The following is a 22543-nucleotide window of genomic DNA, read 5'->3' as shown; positions in this document are numbered from 1 at the left end:
CAGTATCAACTGACCACATTAAATAACCCGTCAATTAATTATTTCAAAAGAAGAAATTCTGCTTTTTGAGAATTACAATCATTACACTTTCAGTATCTTTTTTTTGAATACTTTTAACGCTAAAATATTTTAAATACATGAACACCATTCTTTTCCTCCTCATATGCTTCTTCCCATGTAACTAAATATAAAATGCCTAACTGCATTCCAGTAACAAAATTTTCATAAAGCAAAGACAATGTTTTTGGCTACGGCATATCATACCCAGTAGTTCCCCAAATTCTCAATTTAGCACAAGACTGAGAGTCTTCACATAGCTAGAATCAGTCTAACCCAATATGTACTATGTACCATATACCCTATGTACTCCTCTTTAGGCTTTCATCTACATAAGAGTATTTCAGACTTTTAGGAAATGAAATAGAGCATTCCTTTTTCTTTGTTTTCTCCTCATTGATCAGTGATAATGTTTGCCCTCTAGAATACTACCTTCTCTAAAACTTTTCAAAAAAATGTTCTTACCACATCATTTCTGACTCTTGTGAGGAGGAATTTCAGATCACCTTCTCTATGTCTTCTCCACCGAATCTCCCATGTTACTCAGAGAGCATTTCCCATCTCTCTGATTCTACATGGAAAAATATTTCAGAGTAAAATGCTTCTCCGGGTTTTATTCTTCACAACATAATTCTCACTTTAGACACAAAATGCTTTTTTTTTTTTAAACCCTTACCTTCCATCTTGGAGTCAATACTGTGTATTGGCTCCAAGGCAGAAGAGTGGTAAGGGCTAGGCAATGGGGGTCAAGTGACTTGCCCAGGGTCACCCAGCTAGGAAGTGGCTGAGGCCAGATTTGAACCTAGGACCTCCTGTCTCTAGGCCTGGCTCTCAATCCACCGAGCTACCCAGCTGCCCCCCACAAAATGCTTTTGGCAATATTCCATTGTGTTCCCAATGACTGGTCTCCAGTGCTTACTCTGACACCTTTCAAGGTTAGGAGTCCCGGTAAATCCCTTGTGTGCTTCAGTTTCCTCCAGTCAGTGGATGACGGTTATACTAGATGAATTCTGAAAATTTGGCTCTAAATTTTATGACTTTTGCTGTTTTAGGGGTCAATAACATTCAAGGATGTGACTGTGGACCTCACACAGGAAGAGTGGTGCCTATTGGACCATTCCCAGAAGGAGCTATATCTGGAGGTCATGCTGGAGATGGTGCAGAATCTACTGTCTGTGGGTAAGGACCATTTCCACTGTTCACTCTGAATCTGCTATTAAGGGAATATCCATTCCAAACCAGATGTAAAGGATTTTATCGTAAAAGAAAAATCTAACTATAGAAAAATATTTGAGGAGGCAAAGAAGAGCAAAGTATATGGTGAGCTGGGAATTGGGATATAAAAGCCTCCACATCCAAAATGTCAATGAATAATGGTAATTGGTCTCAGGTACTAGAAGAGTTCAAAAAGGAATTCGAAGATGAAATGAGTGAAGTGGAAGAAAAATGAGGAAAACAAATGAAAGTGTTGCAAAAAGAAAATAGCTGAAAAAGCAAAATTAGTCAAGATACAAAAAAGAAAAGACCTTCATAAAAAGTAGGGTTGACTAAATGGGGGTAAAAAAATACAATGTAGAAAAGAGTTCCAGGGAAAGTAAAAGGAACCACATGGAAAAGGAGGATCAAAGGGTCATGGAAGAAAAATCCTTTTAATATTAGAATTTGGCATTTAGTAGCTAATGACTTCATGAGACATCAAGAAACAATGAAATGAAATCAAAAGAATTCAAAAATGGAAGAAAATATGAAATATCTGACAAAAAAAAAACCTGACCATAAAATAGATTCAGGAAAGACAATCTAAAATTCATTAAACTACCTCACACCCCAAAAAAAGCCAACGTGTCATATTATATGAAATTATCAAAGAAAATTGCCTTCATATTCTGGAACTGGGTTAATAAGAGAAATGGAAAGAATTCACAGATCAACTCCTGCAATAAATCCTCAAATGATAACTCCCAGGAACATTTTAGCTCAATTTAAGAACTTCCATGTTAAGCCAGTAAGAAATAATTAAGATATCATGGAAGCCCAGTGTTAATTACACAGATTCTGAGAACTTCTATATTAAAAGATCAAAATGCTTGGAATATTACCATGAATTACCCACCCATCAAGATGGAACATATTCTTTCTGGGAGAAAAATCATTATTTAATTTTAAAACGGGAGAAGTCCTAGCATTATTGCTAAAAAAGAACAGACCAAAATAGAAAAGTTGATGTTCCAATACAGAATTCAAGAGAAGCATAAAAAGGTAAATAAGAAAGAGAAAATTTACAGGAATCAAGAAGGTCAAATTGTTTATATGTCTAGTGCAAAGATCATATTTGTAACTTAAAATTGGTATCCTTATCATGGTAATTAGAAGTAGTATCCTTAGACAGAAAGTATGGTATTAAAGTGTTTAGGAAGGTATATGAAAAAAAAATTAAGGGATGGAAAAGAGGATAGCCCTGAGAGAACAAAGAAGAAAGAAGTAAAGTAGGTTAAATATTATCAAATAAAGAGGCATGGGAAGAAAAACTATTACAGTGAAGAGGAAGATGAGGATGGTGATGGGCAATCAGTATAACTCATTCTCCTTAAGAAGACCAGCCAGACTCATTGGGGTATCTAATCTTATCTTACTCTATAGAGGAACAGAAGGAAAATAAGAAAGGTGGTGGAGGGAGTGCAATAACATAAGGAAGATGGAATAGGGGGAGTTTTTAAAAGGCCCTCTAGAGAAGTAGGAAAATAAGAAGAGTTATGGTAGGTAGAAGAATAATATAAGGGAAGGGAAGTGAGGGGAGTGATTTAAAGGGAAACATGGACAGACAGTGAAAGGAGAAAGTTTAGTATTAAAAGAGGAAAACAAGAAGAAGGGGAATCCTGAGATGAGAGTCATAACTGGGATTGTAAAAGATGAACTCGGCCATAAAAACGGAAGCAGATAGAGTGGATTAAAAAACAGAATCCTATATTTTGTTAACAAGAAACACATTTGACACACACAAGTAGACATTTAGAGAGTAAAGGCAAGGGGACTGTTATTTCCATAACATGGAAAAAAAAAAGAAAATGTAAAACTATAGGTCACAGTTAATTCTGCCTAATCTAGCTAATTTATCCTTATTCCTCCTTCATTCTTCCCTCAACTCCCAGGTTAGATGATGGGAATGGAAATAGGGAATATATATTTCAAAATATCTGTTCAATGCCCTCTACTGGGTAAAGAAGTTAATAATTATCATTAATTTCACAACATCCCTGTGAATTTTATTCTGTTATTGCCCTCAATTCACAGTTGAGGCAACTGAGGCAAACAGAGTTTAAAATAACTTGCCCATTTATCTCTCTGAGACTGGATTAAATTTGGATTTCTGACTCCAAGTTCTGCTCTCTTACGCATTCACTACCAGTACCTTTCATTTCTATTTAATAAAGGTTGTGGAATGTGCCTATCCTTCTGTTACAAGAGATAAAGATGGAATTTTCTGATTGCAAATGATTTCCATGATATTCACCCTCCTGCAAATATATCCCCAAGAGTGAATACAACAGAAGCCATTCTGTAAACCTTATTAAATTTCTTATTTTTCTCTCCTGATCCCATCTTTCTCATGCCCAGGTCTCCCAGTTCCTAGAGAATATTGTACCTCCTGTTTTCAGCAAGGGAAAACACCATGGCTGCGAGAGCAAAAAGACTCCTGTCCAGGTGAGTGAGATGAAAGCAGCTGTACAAGGGTTGTTGTCCTAAAGACATTTATCTGTTCTAGTGAAGGGAGTGCTAGATTTGGGGACTGACAGCCCAATGTTGAATCATGCTGTTCATTTTCTGAGAGATGGATGTGGCAATCAGTGTAGGACAAGAGACATTATATATTGTAGATCATAAATAAGATGAGTAGTTAGTATATGTGCACTAAATGGCTTAAGATCATTTTTCCCTGATTAGTTTTTAATTTTTTAATATTTTCCATGTTTACATTTCTTTCCCACCTCTATTCCCTCCCCTCTCCCAGAGCCAACGAGCAATTCCACTGGGTTATATATAAATGTTATCACTTGATACCTATTTTTATATTTTTCATTTTTGCAGTAGAGCAATCTTTTGAAACCAAAACCACCCATCATGTACTCTGGTGAAAATTTATCAGACCAGTCTAAAACTCCAAGCTAAATAAAAGGTTTATTGAGAGGAGGTCAATCTTACAGTAAAGACAGGCTCTGGTCAAGATCAGAACCAGAGACCCCAAGCTATAAAAACAGCCTTTTTATGGCAAATAATCTAATGACACAGTAGCAGAAAATACAATCAAACTTAAAATAGAATGGATACACAATCTATCACATGTACAGTTCTTAATGATACAAGTGATAATTAACTTAGAAAGTATAAAAAAAATTCACTATCGATGGTAACTTATGTCTATTATTATCTCTGACCTTTTCAAGGCCTTTGCAAGAAGGGGTTGGGGGCTAATTGTTTTTCTGCTAACAATTATTAAGAAATACTCAAGAGTCAACAGTTGAGTGCCTTTCTGAGTATCTTGTTATACAAAAAAAAGTGTTTATATGTCATAATTTGTTTTCTTCTGAGGCAGAGCCTAATTTTGAAGTGAAGGAGATGTCTACAAAGCTGAGGCATTTTGTGGAAGGATTTGGCCCAAAAAAATGCATGAATGAGGGTCCCCATGATGTCATTTTGAGAGAAATCTGTGACTCTGGTATCAAGATAAATAAAAATCTAAAGAGTAACTATGAATTTGATGTCACTGCAGAAAAATTCAGTCAATGTTCAGTCCTAGATCAGTATATGAAAGTGACCTCAGGAAATGACTATTTTCAGGATAGTCAATACAGCAAATGCTTTCCTGAAGAAGTAGGACTTGTTCAGTCAAATGAGAAACCTCCTGGAAAGCCCATGTATCAAGGTAACCTAGGAGGAATAGCCTTTGACTACAGTTTAGACCTCATTAGATATTCAAAAAGTAAATGGGTAGAGGTGGATTCTGTGAATGATAAAGTAGGGAGACTTTTCAGTCAAAACTCTGAGCTTGCTTCACATCAAATAATCCATCTGGGAGAGAAACCATATGAATGTAAAGAGTGTGGAAAGGGTTTTACATGGAAGAAATCTTTTGCTGCACATCAGAGAATCCACACTGGAGAGAAACCATATGAATGTAAACAGTGTGGAAAGGCTTTCATGCAGAGGGGCTCCCTTGCAGCACATCACAGAATCCACAATGGAGAGAAACCTTATGAATGTAATCACTGTGGAAAGGCTTTCACACAGATGAGCTCTCTTGCAGCACATCAGAGAATCCACGATGGAGAGAAACCTTATGAATGCAATCACTGTGGAAGGGCTTTTATAACAAGGACATCTCTCACTAAACATGAGAAAATCCACACTGGAGAGAAACCTTATGAATGTAAACAGTGTGGAAAGGCTTTCACACAGAGGGGCCATCTTGTTGCCCATAAGAGAATCCACAGTGGAGAGAAACCTTATGAATGTAAACAGTGTGGAAAGGCTTTCACAGAGAGGGGATCTCTTGCTAGACATCAGAGAATCCACACTGGAGAGAAACCTTATGAATGTAAACACTGTGGAAAGGCTTTCACACAGATGAGCTCTCTTGCAGCACATCAGAGAATCCATGATGGAGAGAAACCTTATGAATGTAATCACTGTGGAAGGGCTTTTATAACAAGGACATCTCTCACTAAACATGAGAAAATCCACACTGGAGAGAAACCTTATGAATGTAAACAGTGTCAAAAAGCTTTCACACAAAGGGGCCATCTTGTTGCACATAAGAGAATCCACACTGGAGAGAAACCCTATGAATGTAAACAGTGTGGCAAGGCTTTCACACAGATGGGCTCTCTTGCTGCACATCAGAGAATCCACACTGGAGAGAAACCTTATGAATGTAAACAGTGTGGAAAGACTTTCAAACGGAGGGACCATCTTGCTGCACATCAGAGAATCCACACTGGAGAGAAACCTTAAGAATGTAAACACTGTGGAAAGGCTTTCACACCAAGGGGATCTCTCACTAGACATTAGAAAATCCACACTGGAGAGAAACCTTTTGTATTGGAAAAAATCATGCATTATTCTACATCAGACATTTATTAGTATTGGTAATCTTAGATTGTAAATTTCCTATTAAAAATGAATGAAATTTAGGTTCTCTTCTGAAGGGAGATATTCATCTCTCCTTATGAAGAGTAGAGCATGGGACAGAAAATCCAAGACTCAAATTTTTTTTTTAATGTTGGATATTGTTTTTACACATAATTGTTGTCAAAAATAAAATATGAAATGATGGAGACGAATTGTATATTTAGTGGTGAAAAACATTCTTTCTACAATGAAGATGTGTACAAGGAATAATTAAAGAATTTTTTTACTATATTAAATATTGCTTTTACACATAAACACTCAAAAAACTAAATATATAATGATGGACGAGAAGAGTTATAGGTTCAGTGTTGAACAACACTTGTTATAAAAGTATATATTTTTATTTTAGTTTTTAAAATTATTTTAAAGTATTTTTCTATGGTTACATGATTCATGGTGAACAACATTTCTTTCTATGTTACATAATACTATGATATAAATTAAAATATTATAATAATTTTCATATAATATAATTTTTTGATAACCAAAACAAATTCTTGTATTACTTCCATAAAGGAGAATCATCATCGGAAAGGAAACATAATGCTTCAGAATTACATTTATAACTCAAATGAGAATTAAAATTCTTGAAACAATGCTTGATATAATTAAAATATGTTTAAAATGAGTATTTTTTCACCTTTTTAAAAATGTAGTTTACAATCTAGCAGCATCCAGATTGTAAGAGAAGCTACTTTTCTACAGCATATCTTCATAAAGGTTTGCCAAATTTCACCTTTTCATAAACAATACATTGAGTTTGAAATCTGAAACAAAACTATTAAAATGCCTTACTCAGATCTACTTCCTTTTATTACTCTTTACAATTCTAATATATTTCCAACCCTGTATAAGACTATGTAATATGAATAACCTGTTAAAGTGGCAATAACAATAGAGGCAGCCGGATGGCTTGGTGGACTGAGAGACAGCCATACTAGAGGTGGGAGGTAATAGATTCAAATCTGGCCTCAGACACTTCCTAGGTGTCACCCTAAGCAAGTCACTTAACCCCATTGTCTAGCTCTTACTACTCTTGTGCCTTCAAAGCAATATATGACATTGTTTCCAGGAAAGAAGATAAGGATCTAAAAGATAGTAATGAGAGCAATAATAACTAACACTTATATAGTGTTTTCCATAAACCAAGTAGGATAATAAACCTTTCACAGAGAGAGGATCTGAGCCTCTGAGAATTCAGAGATTTCCTTGATCCTCTCTCTGGCTCTGGCATGGCAGATGGTGTGGGGGAGATGTGATCAGCTTGTGCTCTGATAAGTGCAATTTTGCCCTTTCTTAGCATTAGAACCCCCAAACACTGCCTACCTTTAAAGCTTAATCCCATGGTAGAGCCCCTTTGCTCTTCTGGTTTTGATTTCTGTCCTTTGGAGAGGTTTTGTAATGATTGGTTGGAAGGAGGTTCAGAAGGCTCCTGTTGCTACACTGCCATCTTAGCTCTGCCCCCCAATGCCTCCATCTGCTGTTAATCTTGTGAGTAAAAATTTTTATGTAAATTGAGAATTATTAAGCCACATGTTATGATTATAATTGTTGTAAATTTGCTTGATGAAAATTTGTTGATGTAATAAGTGAATGTAATGATGAGAATTTGTCTTTTGCACTATTAGACCAGAATAAAAATCTCTCAATCCTATAATTTTTACCAAAAGAGGAAAATGACCACCTGTGCCTCAGTAGTTTGAGTTGCACTAATGATAAGTCCAGTTATTTCGCTACTGTGATGGCGATTCTTCATAGTGCCACTCATTTCTCAGTGTTGATTTGTCGGCTGTCTTCTATTCCGTAAGTGCTGTAAAACCTGAAGCCCAATATTTGTTGCATTTACCTGATTAGATACCAATGTCATGTGGATCAGACTGTCACAGACCATCATAAACTCTCCAAAAGATTTCAGATAATTTAGGAGGACTTACCAACTCCACTGCAAAGCTGACTCATTCTTGGCCTCCCCCAGCCATGAAATGGTTCCCTTTGATTCAGGAAGGTAAACAAGACATCCCAGGTACCAGGAAAAAGGACTTTTCCCAAGGAGGACCTGTCAGCACCCAGGACCAAGAGACGGGTATATTCCATATCAGGGTCAGCTGGCTATTAGCCCTAACATTCACCTTCTGGAGAGACAGTGAAGCCACTTTACTGTGTTCACTGCAGTTTCTCTTTCAAAAGCACTCAAAACCACAATTGGCCCAAGGTTAGCATTTCCCCATGCCTAGTGACTTGAGCTGCTACGCCACTGAATGCGGGCTTCCTTAGACCAGAGGCTTGCTAGAAAAATGGAAAATGTAAAACATCACTGTCACCTCAAATCCCCACCTGATCTTCATCTATCTGGGGGAAGCCTGGTATGACTGTAAAACCAAAACAAAACTATACAGATTTCACTGTTCCCCCCTGGCAATCCTGGCTTAGAGGAGGTGAAGGCAGTTACCAGAACTACCGTGGTTTGGGGCTGCAGGAACTGCAGTGGTTTTTGAGGTCATCCTCTCTTCTGCCTGATCTATATGGCCAGGCAGCTAAATTTATTGCCATTCCAAGAACAGAACTGGTTCAGCTCCAAAGATAGCAGCAGTTGGAGAAGGCCCAGCCTATAAATGCTGCCCAGGACACTGAGGCTGGAGGTGACAAAGATGGATGGACAATCATCATCTGTGAAGACACCCATGAAGATAAAGAAGGCAAAGACACAAGGCTAAAATGCAGTCCGGGTATCACAGATTCTAGGTGAGTACTGAAGTCAAGCCTTTTCTTTGTAAAAATGTCATCACCCAGCATGCCTGGCAATTCATGCCCAGAAGTCATTATTGTGTGCAAAGCAATCCCAGTCATAAAATGGGCGAGAGTAGCTGACCAGATCACTTCAGTACTTTCTAGTAGAACATTAGAATGTCTACAATGTATTGCTTATTAATATGATTCAAAAGGGGTATATCACTAAAAAGAGGGGGAAATAGCTTTGGAAAAGTTTCATAATTTTGAAAAATAAAATCAGAAATACAATTTTTGAAATAAATTAGAAATAAAATTGGGTCATGAAAATATAGAAACAGTTTTCAATTTAACTTTGAATGTGTGATCATTTAGAAATTTTATAAAAATTGTTTATAAAAAATTGCATAGAAAATATAGAAGAAACAAATTTTATTGAAAATGTTTTATAAGTGAAATTATTTTGGTACTGAAAGAAATAACATTTTGGCCTGTATTTCAATTGCATATTTTGCCCGGAAACTCAATTTTAATGTAAGAAATTGAAAAGGTCTGGGATCTGAATCAAACCTGGCAAATCCATTCTTCCTCCAAATCTTATAAAAAGTAGAACATCTTGTTCCATATGGATTTCTTCGATAATTATGTGAAGCAGAGTATGGTTTCTCCTATGTTTCTTGGGACTTTTTCATTGCTGCATTGACTGGGATGGAACTATTCCAAATTCCCATAACAGCTTTGTAGTTCAGAATATAGAAAGACAATCCTATTGTGAATTGCAGATATATCAAATAAAGAGGCATAGGAAGAAAAACTTACAGTGGAGGGGAAGATGATGGTGGTGATGGGCAATCAGCATAACTTAATCTCATTGAGAAGGCCAGTCACACTCATTGGGGTATATAGAATCTTATCTTACTCTATAAAGGAACAGAAGGAAAATATAAAAGGTGGTGGAGGGGGGCAATAATAAAAGGGAGGGGGAATAGGAGGAAAAAAGGGATTGTGGTAGTGTATAATTGGAAATCTGTTACCCTAAAAAATAACTATATTTCCTGAGAGCCCACTGACTTCCTGTCATTATGTATTTCCTTTAGACAGATGATAAAGACAATGGACATTGAGGCTCTTCTCTCTTTGGCTTGCAGCCAGCTTTGTGATGGTGGTGAATGGAGATTTTGAAATGGCTAATCTGCCATGGGCACATGGTCTTGTTGGAAGACTTTGAGTTCAAATCCAGCCTCAGACACCTACTCTGATCCTGAGCAAGTCACTTAACCTGCCTCATTTTTCTCCCCTGTAATACGGGGCTCATAATGGCATAGCCCAGGACTGTTGTTAGCTACAAATATTTGTAAAGTGCTTAGTCCATGTCCTAGGTTCCACCTATTCTTTCTTTTTGAGATGGACACTTGACTACCCATCCCTCCAGGGAATCTCCAGCTTCCCTGAACTGGGCTTAGGGGAAAAGAGTAAACCAAGTTACCTTTTCCTGGTTCATCAATGAACTAGATAAGCAGACCACCAAGGCCTTTAATAACAAGAGATTACATGTAGATGGTGCTTAAACATTGACAAAGTCTGACCTATATGATCTCAAGCCACTGATAAAAATGTTTGGTGGAACAAGATTCAGCCATAATCCCCAAGGCTCTTAGGGGCTGACCACTTCCAGCTGTTGTTAAACTGTTCCAGACCACTGGAGCAGCTCTGAACTGTTCTCCTGTCTCTCCTCCATCTGTCTCTCTTGCTGGAAGTATATTTAGGAAGTTCAGCGATCAGAGTTAAGGATTAGCTTTTGTTTTACTGGTGGTGACCACTGGGACCACTGACTCTCCTGTCCCCAATAAAAAGCTCCCAGGTAACAGCACCATGGTGTCAAGGAAGATCAGTCAACATTCTGGCTCCTGGAGAGCATGTGCCTCCTTGGCATCTCCAGCCAATGACTCCTCTAATAAGGAGAGATGGCTCACCCTCAGTAACAGAAGGGCTTTCCACAGGCGCCCCATTCCTGTGGTTTCTTTCCAGTGAGAAGGAAATTAATCAGAGTCCCCCAGAGAAAGTACTGCTTCTCTGATTCTACTAAGGCGGTTCTCTCCAGCAAGAATCCTCTCAGGTTGAGGAAGCAGCTGTGATCCAGAGGGAGGCCTTCCTTCCACATTCACTGCAATTCCAGGACTTCTTCGTTTCATGAATCTGTTTTTCAAGCAATGAAAGATCTGTATTTTGGCAGCAGGCCTTTCCCACTCATTGCAGTCTAGGGCTTCTCTCCAGCATGAGTTCCCTGATGTCTGGCCGTGACCTTCTGCAGGGAAAACCTGGGGACTGAGCCTGGGGGTGCCTGCAGGAAAGAGCTCCTCCTGGGCTCTTGGGGGCAGGCAGGCCTAGGGGGACCACGCAGAGGGTGCTGGACACCCCTGATGCCTCCCCTGAGGGCAGGCCTGGCCACCCTTCCTGGAGGCCTCCCCCTCTAGGTCTCCCTTTAGGGCTGCCTCCCAGCTCAGCCTGGACAGGCCCAAAGCCAGGAAGGAGAGTCTTAGACTCCAGGGAAGGCCCCGGGCCACCCCGACACAGCCAACCCAGGGGAGGGCAGGCCATGCCCAGTCCAGGCCTGTGTATTCTCCCCTCCTGAACTCCAGAGACAGCAGAGTGAATTCAGAGCAGCAGTCCTGGGCTCTTAGGCCAGCAAAGGAAGAATTGTCCAGGGAGAGAAGCCCTTCCAGGGCCTTTAGCACTTAAGTGCCTGCTAGATCAGGGCCTGGAGTCAGGGAGGCCTGAGTTTTCTCCCCCTGCAGGACCCTGGACAGGTCACTTTAGCCTGCTTGCCTCAGTTTCCTCCCCTGTCCAATGGGCTGCAGGAGAAGAGGGCAAAGCCGCCCAGCCTCTGCCCAAAAAGCCCCAAAGGGGTCGGGAAGAGGCAGCCAGGCCTGAACATCCTGAGCCCAGCAGCTCTGCAGATACACCCAGACACCCCCCCAGACTGTCCTCTGTCCATCAGGGCTCAGAGCCCGGGCTCAGCGGCTGCTGCTGCCTTCTGTGGCTTCCCAAAGGGCAGGAGGGAGTTCCTGGGCCTCCCCCAGGCCTCTGAAGAGTCTTTGGGCTTTGTGTGCTGGGGGAGGTGCTGAAGGAGACCTTCCTCAGCTGGCCCAGAGGCCCAGGAGACCCCGAGGATGCAGTTCTGTTTCCAAGGCCCTGGGGGGGGGGGGTGCTCTGGGAGCCCCCAGGCTCAGGCTCTTTTTGTCTGGATCCCACAGTGGGAGAAACTGAGGCAAAGGCTGGGGAGGGCCTTGGGCAGGCTCCCCCTGCTGGGGCTGCTGCCCTCTGCCTCAGTTTCCTTCTCTGTCAAAACCGGGGATCCAAGAGGCAACTCCACAGGCCCTGGGTTAGGGGAGATCCATTGGTTGATCAATCATTTAGTCAATTAATTGACACTTATGAGGCACCTGCTGTGTGCCAGGCTGTAGCCTGAGGTAGCTTCCATGCCAAAGCAGCAGCGAGGCTGGGCGGGAAGGGGAAATGGGGGTGGGGGAGAAGGCTGCAGCCCCCCAGGTTGGGGAACAATTCCTATGTGACCCCTCCCCCACCGAGTCTCTACATGGAGTGGTCTAGACAGGAGGACTCCATTTTCCAGAATGCCGGTGTCATGACATCCTGCATGTCTTGGCCCTCCGCCTGTGGAGGACTCCATTTCCCAGAAAGCCAGTTACCTGACCTCCCCGGTCCTGGCTCCTCCCCACCGAGACGGCCTCCGGGCATGCTTGGAACTCACATGGGCAATCTCAGCTCCTGGAAGACTTGCTGCTGTTGTTCTAGGATCTTTACTAGGTGAGAGGAGGAGGGGAGGGAGTCAGTGGTGCTGGGGTGGGGTGGGGGGCCGGGGCTCCCTGGGGCTCCGTGCTCTGACAGCTGAGACTTTCTGCTCCGTAAGACCCGGGTGCACCCTTTCCGGGTTAGTGAGCCTGTGAGTGTGGCCGGAAGCATTTGCGCATGTGCAACAAGCGGGGGCTAGTAGAGGTGGTATCCTGGGCTGTAAAAGTGTGCTGGGGGGAGGGGGGTGTCCGTCCCAATGGATTCTTGCCCCACCTGGGCCGCGAAGAACGTAGATCCATTGATTCAATCAGTAGACACCTATTAGGAGCTCTCTGTGTGCCAGGCATTCGTCTGAGGCATTTTGCAGGCTAAATAATCTAGGCTGAGCTTGCAGGGGAAATGGGGGTGAGGAGGAGGAGGCTGCAGCCCTACCGCATCACTCCCCCACGACTCCCCGAATTCCTGTATAACTCCTCCCCTACCATGTCTCTAAACCCAGGGACCCAAGCCGAACTACATTTCCCAGAATTCCTTATGAGAATTCCTGGCACCACTTCCTGTACTCCATGCCCTTCCCCAAGGCTTTCTCCATTTCCCAAATTGCCTAGTTTCCTATATCACTGCAGTCTTGGCACCTCCCCCTGTAACATCCCCAAGGCATTCTGGGAACCTCATGTAGGTAGTTTCAGATCTTGGAAGGCTCACAGTTGCAATTTTTGGACCTCTTTTTTTGGGTGAGTTTGAGAGGGAGTCAGTGCGCAGGTGCGGCCTTGCTCCCTGCCTTGGCTACTGAGACTTTCTGCTCCCAACTTCTAGGCAGCAATAATAACTCCGGTTGTGGTGCAGTTTCATATTGCTGAGCTGGAGGGAGGGGGGAACCCAATGTGTGTGCTTGTCTGACCATCACTTGAAAGGACCACAGAAAAGGGACAAACAGGGAAGTGCCTGGCTCAGGCCGGGGCGACTCTGTCTATGCCATGAGCCATGGCGGGGCTTTGCCCTCCCCCAGAGGAGAGAATGAGGGAGAAGCAGGCAACGTGAGCCTGTCCGGGGGCAGCAAACATGGGGGTTCCTGTGCCCACTTGCCATAGAAGGAGCCTGATCTTGGGCACAGAAGAAATGCCAACAGGCTCTTCCCCACCCCTACCTGATGCCCGTCTTCCCCTCAGCGCTCCCCCCGCCCCCATCTCCCACAATCCAGCAATGCAGTTTCTGAATGGAATGAAGCCAAAGATGGCAGCAGAGAAGGTGAGGAAGCTTCTTCCTGACTTGTCCAAGGCCCTTCCCAAGCCTGAGGCTCCCTGTTCTCCTCTGTTGGGGAGAGTCTCCCCTGAGGCCATCAGAAGGGCCTGGGAGCTCCTCTGAGCCCCCCCCCCCCCCTCTAATTCCCCACAGGTGTCCAAAGAGGAAGTCTCCCCACCTTGGGGCTTCCACTCCCTGAAGGACTACAGTCTACCCCAAGCAGAGACCCCAGAGCCAGAGGGAATAACTCCCAGGACCCCGATGCCCCCATCCCCAGCAATGGCCAAGCTCCCCCACACTGGAATAGAGTAGAACTAAGAGCTGTGTCTTTTCCAGGCCTCCAGGGGCGCCATCACTGCTTGAGATCAAGGATTCACCCTGGCTGCCCCTACATCCATCACGTTCTCGCGTTTTCCAGCCTTGGTAGCTGCTGCCTCAATGAGTCAGCTCTGGTGTCAGCCAGACAGGCCCAGGGGCTGCCATTCATCTACCCTGGAGTGTAACATCTCTAGTTACCCGAATCCCTAGAATAGGAGCTTTGACTTTACAGGGGTTTCACTGACTTCAGGCAGCCATTTCAGGAGCTGGTTAGGGTGGAAAGAAGCCTGCCAGGACAATGACACCATTTCAGAGCACCAGGTTCTGGGAGAATGAGGGAGCTGCCATAGCTCACAGTTTGGAGGTATCAGTTTACAGTATAGGACCACAAATGTCAGATGAGCAAACCTGATGAGAAGCTTTACGGGAATGAATTGAACCCAACAAGCTGTCCTCCAGGGCACAGGCAGTGTGGAAGATGTTGGGCTCCCTTCAATGGGCAGCAGCTGCTGTGAGACACCAGCAGCCAGTAGGCTGAGTTGAGCAGGATGCTGTGGCTGTTGGTGGCCCAGAGTAGGCTTCAGAAGTTCAGGGCTCAGCATCCTCCTGCTTATATCCTTAGAGGGAGGGACTCCCATCTGTCTTAGGAATTATGTGTGGAGAGCAAAGATGTCTTCTGAAAATGTCTAGAGTTATTAGAGCAGCATCCTTTACCATGGGCAGGACAATAAAAGAGAAAACATGAATTAAATCATTTTCCAGTGAAGAACCTGATTGGAGTGCACATACTGTGTATCAGTTCCAAGGCAGAAGAACAGTAAGGGTCACACAGTGAGGGTGAAGTGACTTGCCCAGGGTCACACAGCTTGGAAATGTTTGAGACCAGATTTTAACCCAGTAACCCCCATCTCTAGAACTGACTCTCCATCCACTAAGCCACTTGACTGCCCCCGGGGGATTCTTTAACTGTGTCTTTATGCCACCAAAGAAGAATATCACAATGCAGACTGGGCAAAAGTCTCATTTCTTAATGAGGTAGTTTCAGAAGGTTCTGATTGTACAGGTCACTCAAGGGAGAATTGTCAGCAAGGTAAAAGCAGGAGAAAATTCCTAAAGAATCAAATGAAAGAGCACAAGTGTTGTTCAAAAAATCATCAGACCAAGGAAAACCAGAAAGTTTCGTCACACAAATTTATTTTTCTCAGAGAAATCAAGATAAAATAGTGGACCATTTGTTGTGGGTTTGGCCTAAGGTATTACTCTGATGGTCTTAAATCTTCTGCTTCTCCTCTCAGCTTGTAAACAGAAGAAATGTGTGTACAGAGAGAGTCATCCAAAAAGCAAAGGTCATCCAGTAGCAGTTGACAACATTAATTAATAACAGGCTTCTTTGCAATATAGTCATCCATCCTCAGTGTTGGAAAAACTCCATTTCAGATTTCAGGTGTCACAGCTAGTTCTCTGCGGCTCAAAAACCATCTCAGACACTTGGGAATAGGTCTCCTCTTTACTATATTTGCTTCTTTGGTTTCCTGTTGCTTGTAGAGCTACTTTAGATGTTCCTGCTAAAATCTTGTTACAAAGCAGATCTCAGGACAAATTAGTACAACTTCTCAAATGAGTCAAAAGGGGATTCACACAGATGTGCTTAGAATCACCCCCTTGAGTTCTGCCATACAAAATCTCCACCTGTAACTGTTCCAGATCATATTCTTGAGTAACTTGTAACTTTTCTCTGGAATGGTGGATTACCAGATTCATGATCAAAGACCCATCAGACGACTATAACTGAACTCAAGACTCAAAATAATGTTAGTGACTGTCCCAAAAGCTCTTCTCTCAAAAGGCAAATCTTACCATTTACATGCAGAGAATATATTTCATCCCACAAGTATTATTTGGTTTCCTTGTAGTTAGAATTCATCCTGCCATAAGGAGGAATTATTTGATATAATTGCTCTGGAAATTCTTTAATTGAAAAATGTAATGTGTACACTTAATACAGTTTGTGAAACTTCTTGAGTCAACTTGGGTTGTAGGTTTAAGGTCAAATTCCTATAAAGATGTTACACCACCTAAACTTTATTTTTTTTAGCTAATGTTTATAATTCTTATGAAACAAACTATATTTTTGACTTTTAACTTACGATTAATGTTATTAAAATAATCATGAAGGATAATACTGTTATAATCTTAAAAGAGGTAGGACTTTTCACCTAGTACCCATATATACAAGTGATAAATCATATACTTTTCTTCTGTGTTTCTACTCCAACATTTCTGTTAAAATTCATTGTAGTTGGGACTCTATATATAATAGGTGGTTTTATTGGGTGATCACCAGGGATTTAATTTCTAAATCCCAAAGTGAATTATTAAAGTAAATGGAATTTATGGTAGTTTATTTACTATATTTACAATAGAAGGAAGATATTAAGGAATGAGGGAAAGAGAGAAAACTCTGGCTTCTTCTTATACCAGTTAGAATCTCTAAGCCCCAGCCAAGGGAAGAGAGCCTCAAGAAGATGGGCCTTATCTGGAGGCTTCATGCCTCCAGAAAGGCGAGGTCACTAAGTCAGTTAGAATTTCTAAGCCCCAGCCAGGGGAAGAGAAAAGCAAGTCCACTAAGTCAGCCTTTCACTCACCAACCGTGACAGTCTAAAAAGAAGTCTGGGTGTCTTATCTTCCCATCGCCCCTCCGAGTCAGTGCCCGAATGTCCGTCTCTCCGAATCTCTGAATGTCCGAATGTCCATCTTCCCTCCAGCTCCGAGTGACTCATCCTTCACTCCAAGCCCACGTGACTGACTCTGTCCTTCTTCAGTCTTTGCTTCCTCTATTTAAAGACCTTTATCTCTTCTGTCACCTCCCCTAAATTTTCACATCTACCAATCACAGCAGATGCTTTTCTCCAGGACTGCCCATTCCTTAGTTATCACCTTCTCTGATTAGATTATATCTTTTTGGGTTACTTAACACCTCCTTTGTTAAGTTCACCTTTTGTAGTTACTTAACACCTTTTTGTGGTTAAAATGGGCAGATCTACTTAAATTCTAAGTTATCACCTTTTTGTGCATTACAATTTTATCTTCACAATAAAGGAAGAGCTAAGTATTTTTATTGTTACAATCAATCAGGATCTAGCTAAATCCAGTCTTCACAGTTCTTTCCCTCAGTGTGGACTGCATTCTTTCTCATGAATTCCTCAGTATTGTCCTGTGTCATTACATTACTAATAGTTGCAAATTTCACTAAATTGGATCATTCCACAAAATTTCACTTTCTGTGTTCAATGTTCTCTTGGTTCTACTCATTTCAATCAGTTCATGGAGGTACTTCCAGTTGATATAGAAATCCTCCAATTCATTCCTTACAGCACAATAGTATTCTACCACCATCATATACCACTGTTTGTTCAGTCATTTCTCAATCAAGGGATATCCCCTCATTTTCCAATTTCATACACCACAAAAAGTGGGGATGTGAGGATTTTTGTACAACCATTTTTTTATTATCTTTTTGGGATACAAACCTGGTAGTGGTATTGCTGAACCAAAGGCCATACATTCTTTTAAACCTGTTGGGCATAATTCCAAATTGAATGTCATAATATCTTTGCATGTATAGAGAAAAGAAGGAAATTTATGTTCCATTTTGAAAATCACTGCATAAGAGTTAAAAAGAGAAGTTGTTTTTCTGCTTAGCATAAATAAATTTACCTAGAATTACCATGTAATAGTGCATTTAAATTGATGAGAACAGAATATCTGGAAGGTTACCTGAGATTCACAAAATGATAACAATAATAGATGAGTGACTTTTAGGAAAGATAGAAAACACAGTGGAGAAAGACTGTCCAATATGGAGGACAAAGCATACTCAGGAACAGGGTTTGAGTTATAGTATACCTGCAAGGAAATTGTTCGGCTCATTCCTCCATTCTTTACTCATTACGTGAGTTGTGAAATTTGATGAGACTCTTTGTCCTGCCTGTCATAGGTCCATTGTGAGATTTCATTGTTATTATATGTCAAAGTCTTTTTTAAAATCATTCATCTTGCAGATATCACCAAATGGTGTATCCAAAGACTGGTTCTACTTGTTTAAAAACTCCTTTTTGCTTGTGGAAAGAGAATAAAAGTCAGTTTACTTTCTGCCATCAGAGGAAGGAACTTATATTGCTCTGTATGTGTGTGTGTATGTTTCCTTCTTCCTTCTGTGTTTATATCATAATTTGTTTTCTTCAGAAGCAGAGACTAATTTTGAAGTGAAGGAGATGTTTACAAAACTGATGATTTTTGTGGAAGGATCTGACCTTGAAAGATGCATGATTGAGGGTTCCCATAACTTCATTTTCAGAGAAATTTGTGACTCTGATGTCAAGATCAATAGAAATCTAAAGAGTGACCATGAAGTTGATGTTGCTACAAAGAAATTCAGTCAATTTTCAGTCCTAAATCATTATATTAAAGTGACCTCAGAAAATGTCTGTTGTCAGAATAGTCAATACAGCAAATGCTTTCCTGAATAAGTAGGACTTTTTCAGTGGAATGAGAAAACTTCTGAAAAGCCCATGTATCAAGGTAGCCTAGGAGCAATGGCCTTTGGCTGCAGTTTAGACATCATTAGACATCCAAAAAGTAAATGGGTAGAGATGGTTGTTCTGAAGAAAGAAGTTGGGAAACTTTTCAGTCAAAACTCTGATCTTGCTGCACATCAAATACTCCATCTGGGAGAGAAACCATATGAATGTAAAGAGTGTGGAAAGGGTTTTACATGGAAGAAATCTTTTGCTGCACATCAGAGAATCCACACTGGAGAGAAACCTTATGAATGAAAACAGTGTGGAAAGGCTTTCATGTAGAGGGGCTCCCTTGCAGCACATCACAGAATCCACAATGGAGAGAAACCTTATGAATACAATCACTGTGGAAAGGCTTTCACACAGATGAGTTCTCTTGCAGCACATCAGAGAACCCACGATGGAGAGAAACCTTATGAATGCAATCACTGTGGAAGGGCTTTTATCAAGGACATCTCTCGCTAAACATGAGAAAATCCACACTGGAGAGAAACCTTATGAATGTAAACAGTGTGGAAAGGCTTTCACACAGAGGGGCCCTCTTGTTGCCCATAAGAGAATCCACACTGGAGAGAAACCTTATGAATGTAAACACTGTGGAAAGGCTTTCACATTGAGAGGAAGTCTCACTAAACATCAGCTAATACACATTGGAGAGAAACCTTTTGAATGTAAACACTGTGGAAAGACTTTCACATCAAGAGGAAGTCTCACTAAACATCAGCTAATTCACACTGGAGAGAAACCTTGTGAATGTAAAAAATATGGAAAGGCTTTCACACAGAGGGACAATCTTGCTGCACATCATAAAATCCACCCTGTATAGTAACCTTATGAATATAAACTGTGGAAAGGCTTTCACATAGAAGGGCAATCTTTTTGCGCATCAGAGAATCCACACTGGAGAGAAACCTTGTGAATGTAAGCACTGTGGAAAGGTTTTCACATACAGGAGCTCTCTTGCAAAACATCAGCTAATCCACACTGGAGAGAAACCTTATTGTATTGGAAAACATGCAATATTCTACATCATGCATTTATCATTTTTAGTAATGTTAGATTGGAAACTTCCTGTAAAAATTAGTGAATGTTAGGTATCCTTTTGAAGGAAGATACTAATCTCTCCTTATGAAGAATAGAGAAATACTCCCCTCCCCCAGCAACTTTTTATAGATACATAAGTATCCTCCTTTTATTCATGTCATGGAGATTCATGGAGAGTGGAAGAATTCCTCTCTACCCAGGAGACAGGTTGGATTACAGAAGATAAAATGAACAGTTCTTATTTTTTGAAAAAGTACATTTATAATTGAAAGGGAAGCCCTTAGCTGGGAAACAAATTTGAGGCAAGTTTCACTTTTCAGGTCTCCTATCCAAGGGATATCGAGAACAGATGCTCATTATATAGGAAGAATGGAGACAATAGACAGCTTTCTTTTTCCTTTTTTTTTTTAATTTATCCCTTACCTTTGGTCTTTGTATCATTTCTAAGACAAGCTGAAAAGGCTAAGCAATGTGAGTTAGTGATTTCTCCTTCTTGGTAGTGTGGAAAGGAAAATTGTGAATCAAGCTTTTGCATTTTTGCCCACTGAGATGGAGCAGACATCAGTTGGAATGTAATAGGAGGGGCAGTGACAGTTGGAGTGAGAGAAGAGGATTGTGGGAGAAACCATAACAGGTATGGTCTTTTCCCTCTGACCATGGCTGAGTGTGGAGAAAAGACCAGGAGCTCTATATCCCAACTTGTGAAAAACCTTGCCTCCATTCCCTTGCCCTGGAGAAAAAAAAGGTTCCTGTATGTGTGAGAGCATCCATTTGAGGAAGAACAAGATAAAAGTAAGCTACTGAAAGGGGTTGATCCCTTAACTTCAGGGGGTCACCCTGAAGATCCTTTCCATCACTTGACCCTCCCAAGAAGGACACTTGCCTTTTCTTTAGTAGGGTAGAGATAGTGACTAGTTAAGAGGAAGATAGATAATCTGAAGCTGAGCCAGCTTGGCTTAACTGCAGAAGCAGCAAAGTTCTCCTATTCCCACTTACCTATCCCCTTTCTTGATTTACTATAATTATTAAACCATATTTAACCTGTAGTCAGATAAGAGGACTATCATTTCAGGGGGACATAGAGGGAGCAAAACCTAAGGAAACCCATTCAACCATAAACAGTCCTTTCTGAAGTTTGTTTTCTGACATTTTGCCCTCAATGTTCTCTCTCTCCCTCTCTCCTTTCCCTAGGGAGGCAGTAATATGATATAGTTCATGTAGATATTATCCTAAAGTACATATTTGCCTCTTTGCTATGCTGTGAAACTATAAAGGGGGTACAGGGCCCTCTGAAGTTCCCCAAGTCTCTACAGGAATCCCAGCTCATGTGAAGATGGGATTAATTCTCCCCTGCCCATTTTTTATTTAATCTCTAGAAACATGTATACACCCCACTTATCTTTAAGTGGGAGAGATCTGTGACCCACCTGTGTTTAGTTTTTTGCTTTCTTTTATATTAGAAGGCTTTAAGTATTGGGGAAAGTTAACAAATTTAGCTTTTAGCTTTCTCTTGTATTAGAAGGTATTAAATCTTGGGATTAGTTAACAAGTTTAGCCAGTGGGTGGAGAAAACTGCTTATAAGGGGGAGGCCAAGGCCCTGGTCTCCCAATAGCACGCTCTTCTGACTGGAGGTTGGAACCTGAAGGGACAAGTGTTGGTTGTGAGCTTCAGTCCATCAGAACAGCAATAAGGGTATTTAGCTAAGCTGCTCTCTAGCTTTTTCCTATATTTCCCTCTCTTGACTATTACTACTTTGATTTAATTAAATTGTTAAAGCTACTAATAGCCTGATAATTTAATTTTAATTATTACAATTGGGCAACCACAAAGGCCAGACAAGTATCCTCATTTTCTTCAGCTTTTTCATTTTTTACTCTCTCTAAATTATTCTTAAGTAAATTTCTTAGTAGCTAAATTAAATTGGCTAAAAAATTCCAGGGTGTGGACCAGATTCAGCAACTAGGACAGATCAAAGCTACTACCTGGTGGCCCAGAACTCTGGATTGGAAAGAAGGAGCCAAGTATTGGGGGAGGTTAACAAGCTCAGCTTTTAGCTTCCCACCACCCAAAAAGAGACAGGTTTTGGGACTTCAGCTCTGATTTCTTCACCCCAAAACCAGGTGTGACCGAAATCTCTTCAATTCTAGCCCTTTACAGAAGAGTATCTTCCTCCTGAGAGGTTTTTTCTTTTCTTTTTTCTTTTTTTTTTTTTTTGGCCCTTTCTGAGCCCACTTCTGCCTCTAGCATTAGCTTTACTAGGAGGTGGGGCTTTGGGGAAGCAGCAACAAGATCCCTAAAGCTGGTCCCTTAACCCTGAGAAGCATTTCAGGGCCTAATAAGGGTAAAATCCTAGCAGGGGACCCTGAAGACAGCCTGTGCTCTCCATCCATGCCTTTTGCCCCTCCCAGGCCAGCTCAGTGAAGACTCCCTGCTAAGCCTTTCCCCAGTAAAGCCTCAGAGTCCCAGCAGCCCTCAGAGCTAGTGCCCAGCCCCCAACCCTGTAGGCCGACTTGGAAGCACCTGGTCACTCAGGCTGGACCCTGGGGCGAGGGGGTTACCTTCAAGGAGGGGTTTTATA

The 22543-nt window shown here is 41.4% G+C and overlaps 2 protein-coding genes across 6 annotated transcripts in view; both read left to right on the top strand.

The window, feature by feature from the left end:
* LOC100617675 (zinc finger protein OZF-like) overlaps positions 1-6400 on the top strand; it is a 40777-nt gene extending 34377 nt beyond the window's left edge. For all 3 annotated transcript variants that reach the window (XM_056820559.1, XM_056820558.1, XM_056820557.1), the window contains 3 exons: positions 1110-1236; positions 3673-3759; positions 4649-6400. In XM_056820559.1, coding sequence (XP_056676537.1) covers positions 1110-1236; positions 3673-3759; positions 4649-6066 — 1632 coding nt within the window. In that variant the 3' untranslated portion in view covers positions 6067-6400. The remainder of the gene's footprint in view (positions 1-1109; positions 1237-3672; positions 3760-4648) is intronic.
* Positions 6401-6536: 136 nt separating this feature from the next.
* Positions 6537-22543, top strand: part of LOC100617630 (zinc finger protein 260-like) — a 31961-nt gene continuing 15954 nt past the window's right edge. For 2 of the 3 annotated variants that reach the window (XM_056820550.1, XM_056820549.1), the window contains exon 1: positions 6537-12795. Coding sequence is in view for 1 of the 3 variants with exons in the window: in XM_016432572.2 (XP_016288058.2) it covers positions 20718-20756 (39 nt within the window). In the remaining 2 variants the exon portion in view is untranslated. Of the gene's footprint in view, positions 12796-18585; positions 20757-22543 lie in introns of all 3 variants that reach the window. The other variant, XM_016432572.2, reaches the window with a different exon arrangement.

The sequence above is a fragment of the Monodelphis domestica genome, chromosome 3 (genome assembly GCF_027887165.1).
Source record: "Monodelphis domestica isolate mMonDom1 chromosome 3, mMonDom1.pri, whole genome shotgun sequence".
Taxonomy (NCBI): Eukaryota; Metazoa; Chordata; class Mammalia; order Didelphimorphia; family Didelphidae; genus Monodelphis; species Monodelphis domestica.
Note: the sequence above shows the minus strand (reverse complement) of the source record. Positions and strands in the feature narration are given on the sequence as shown.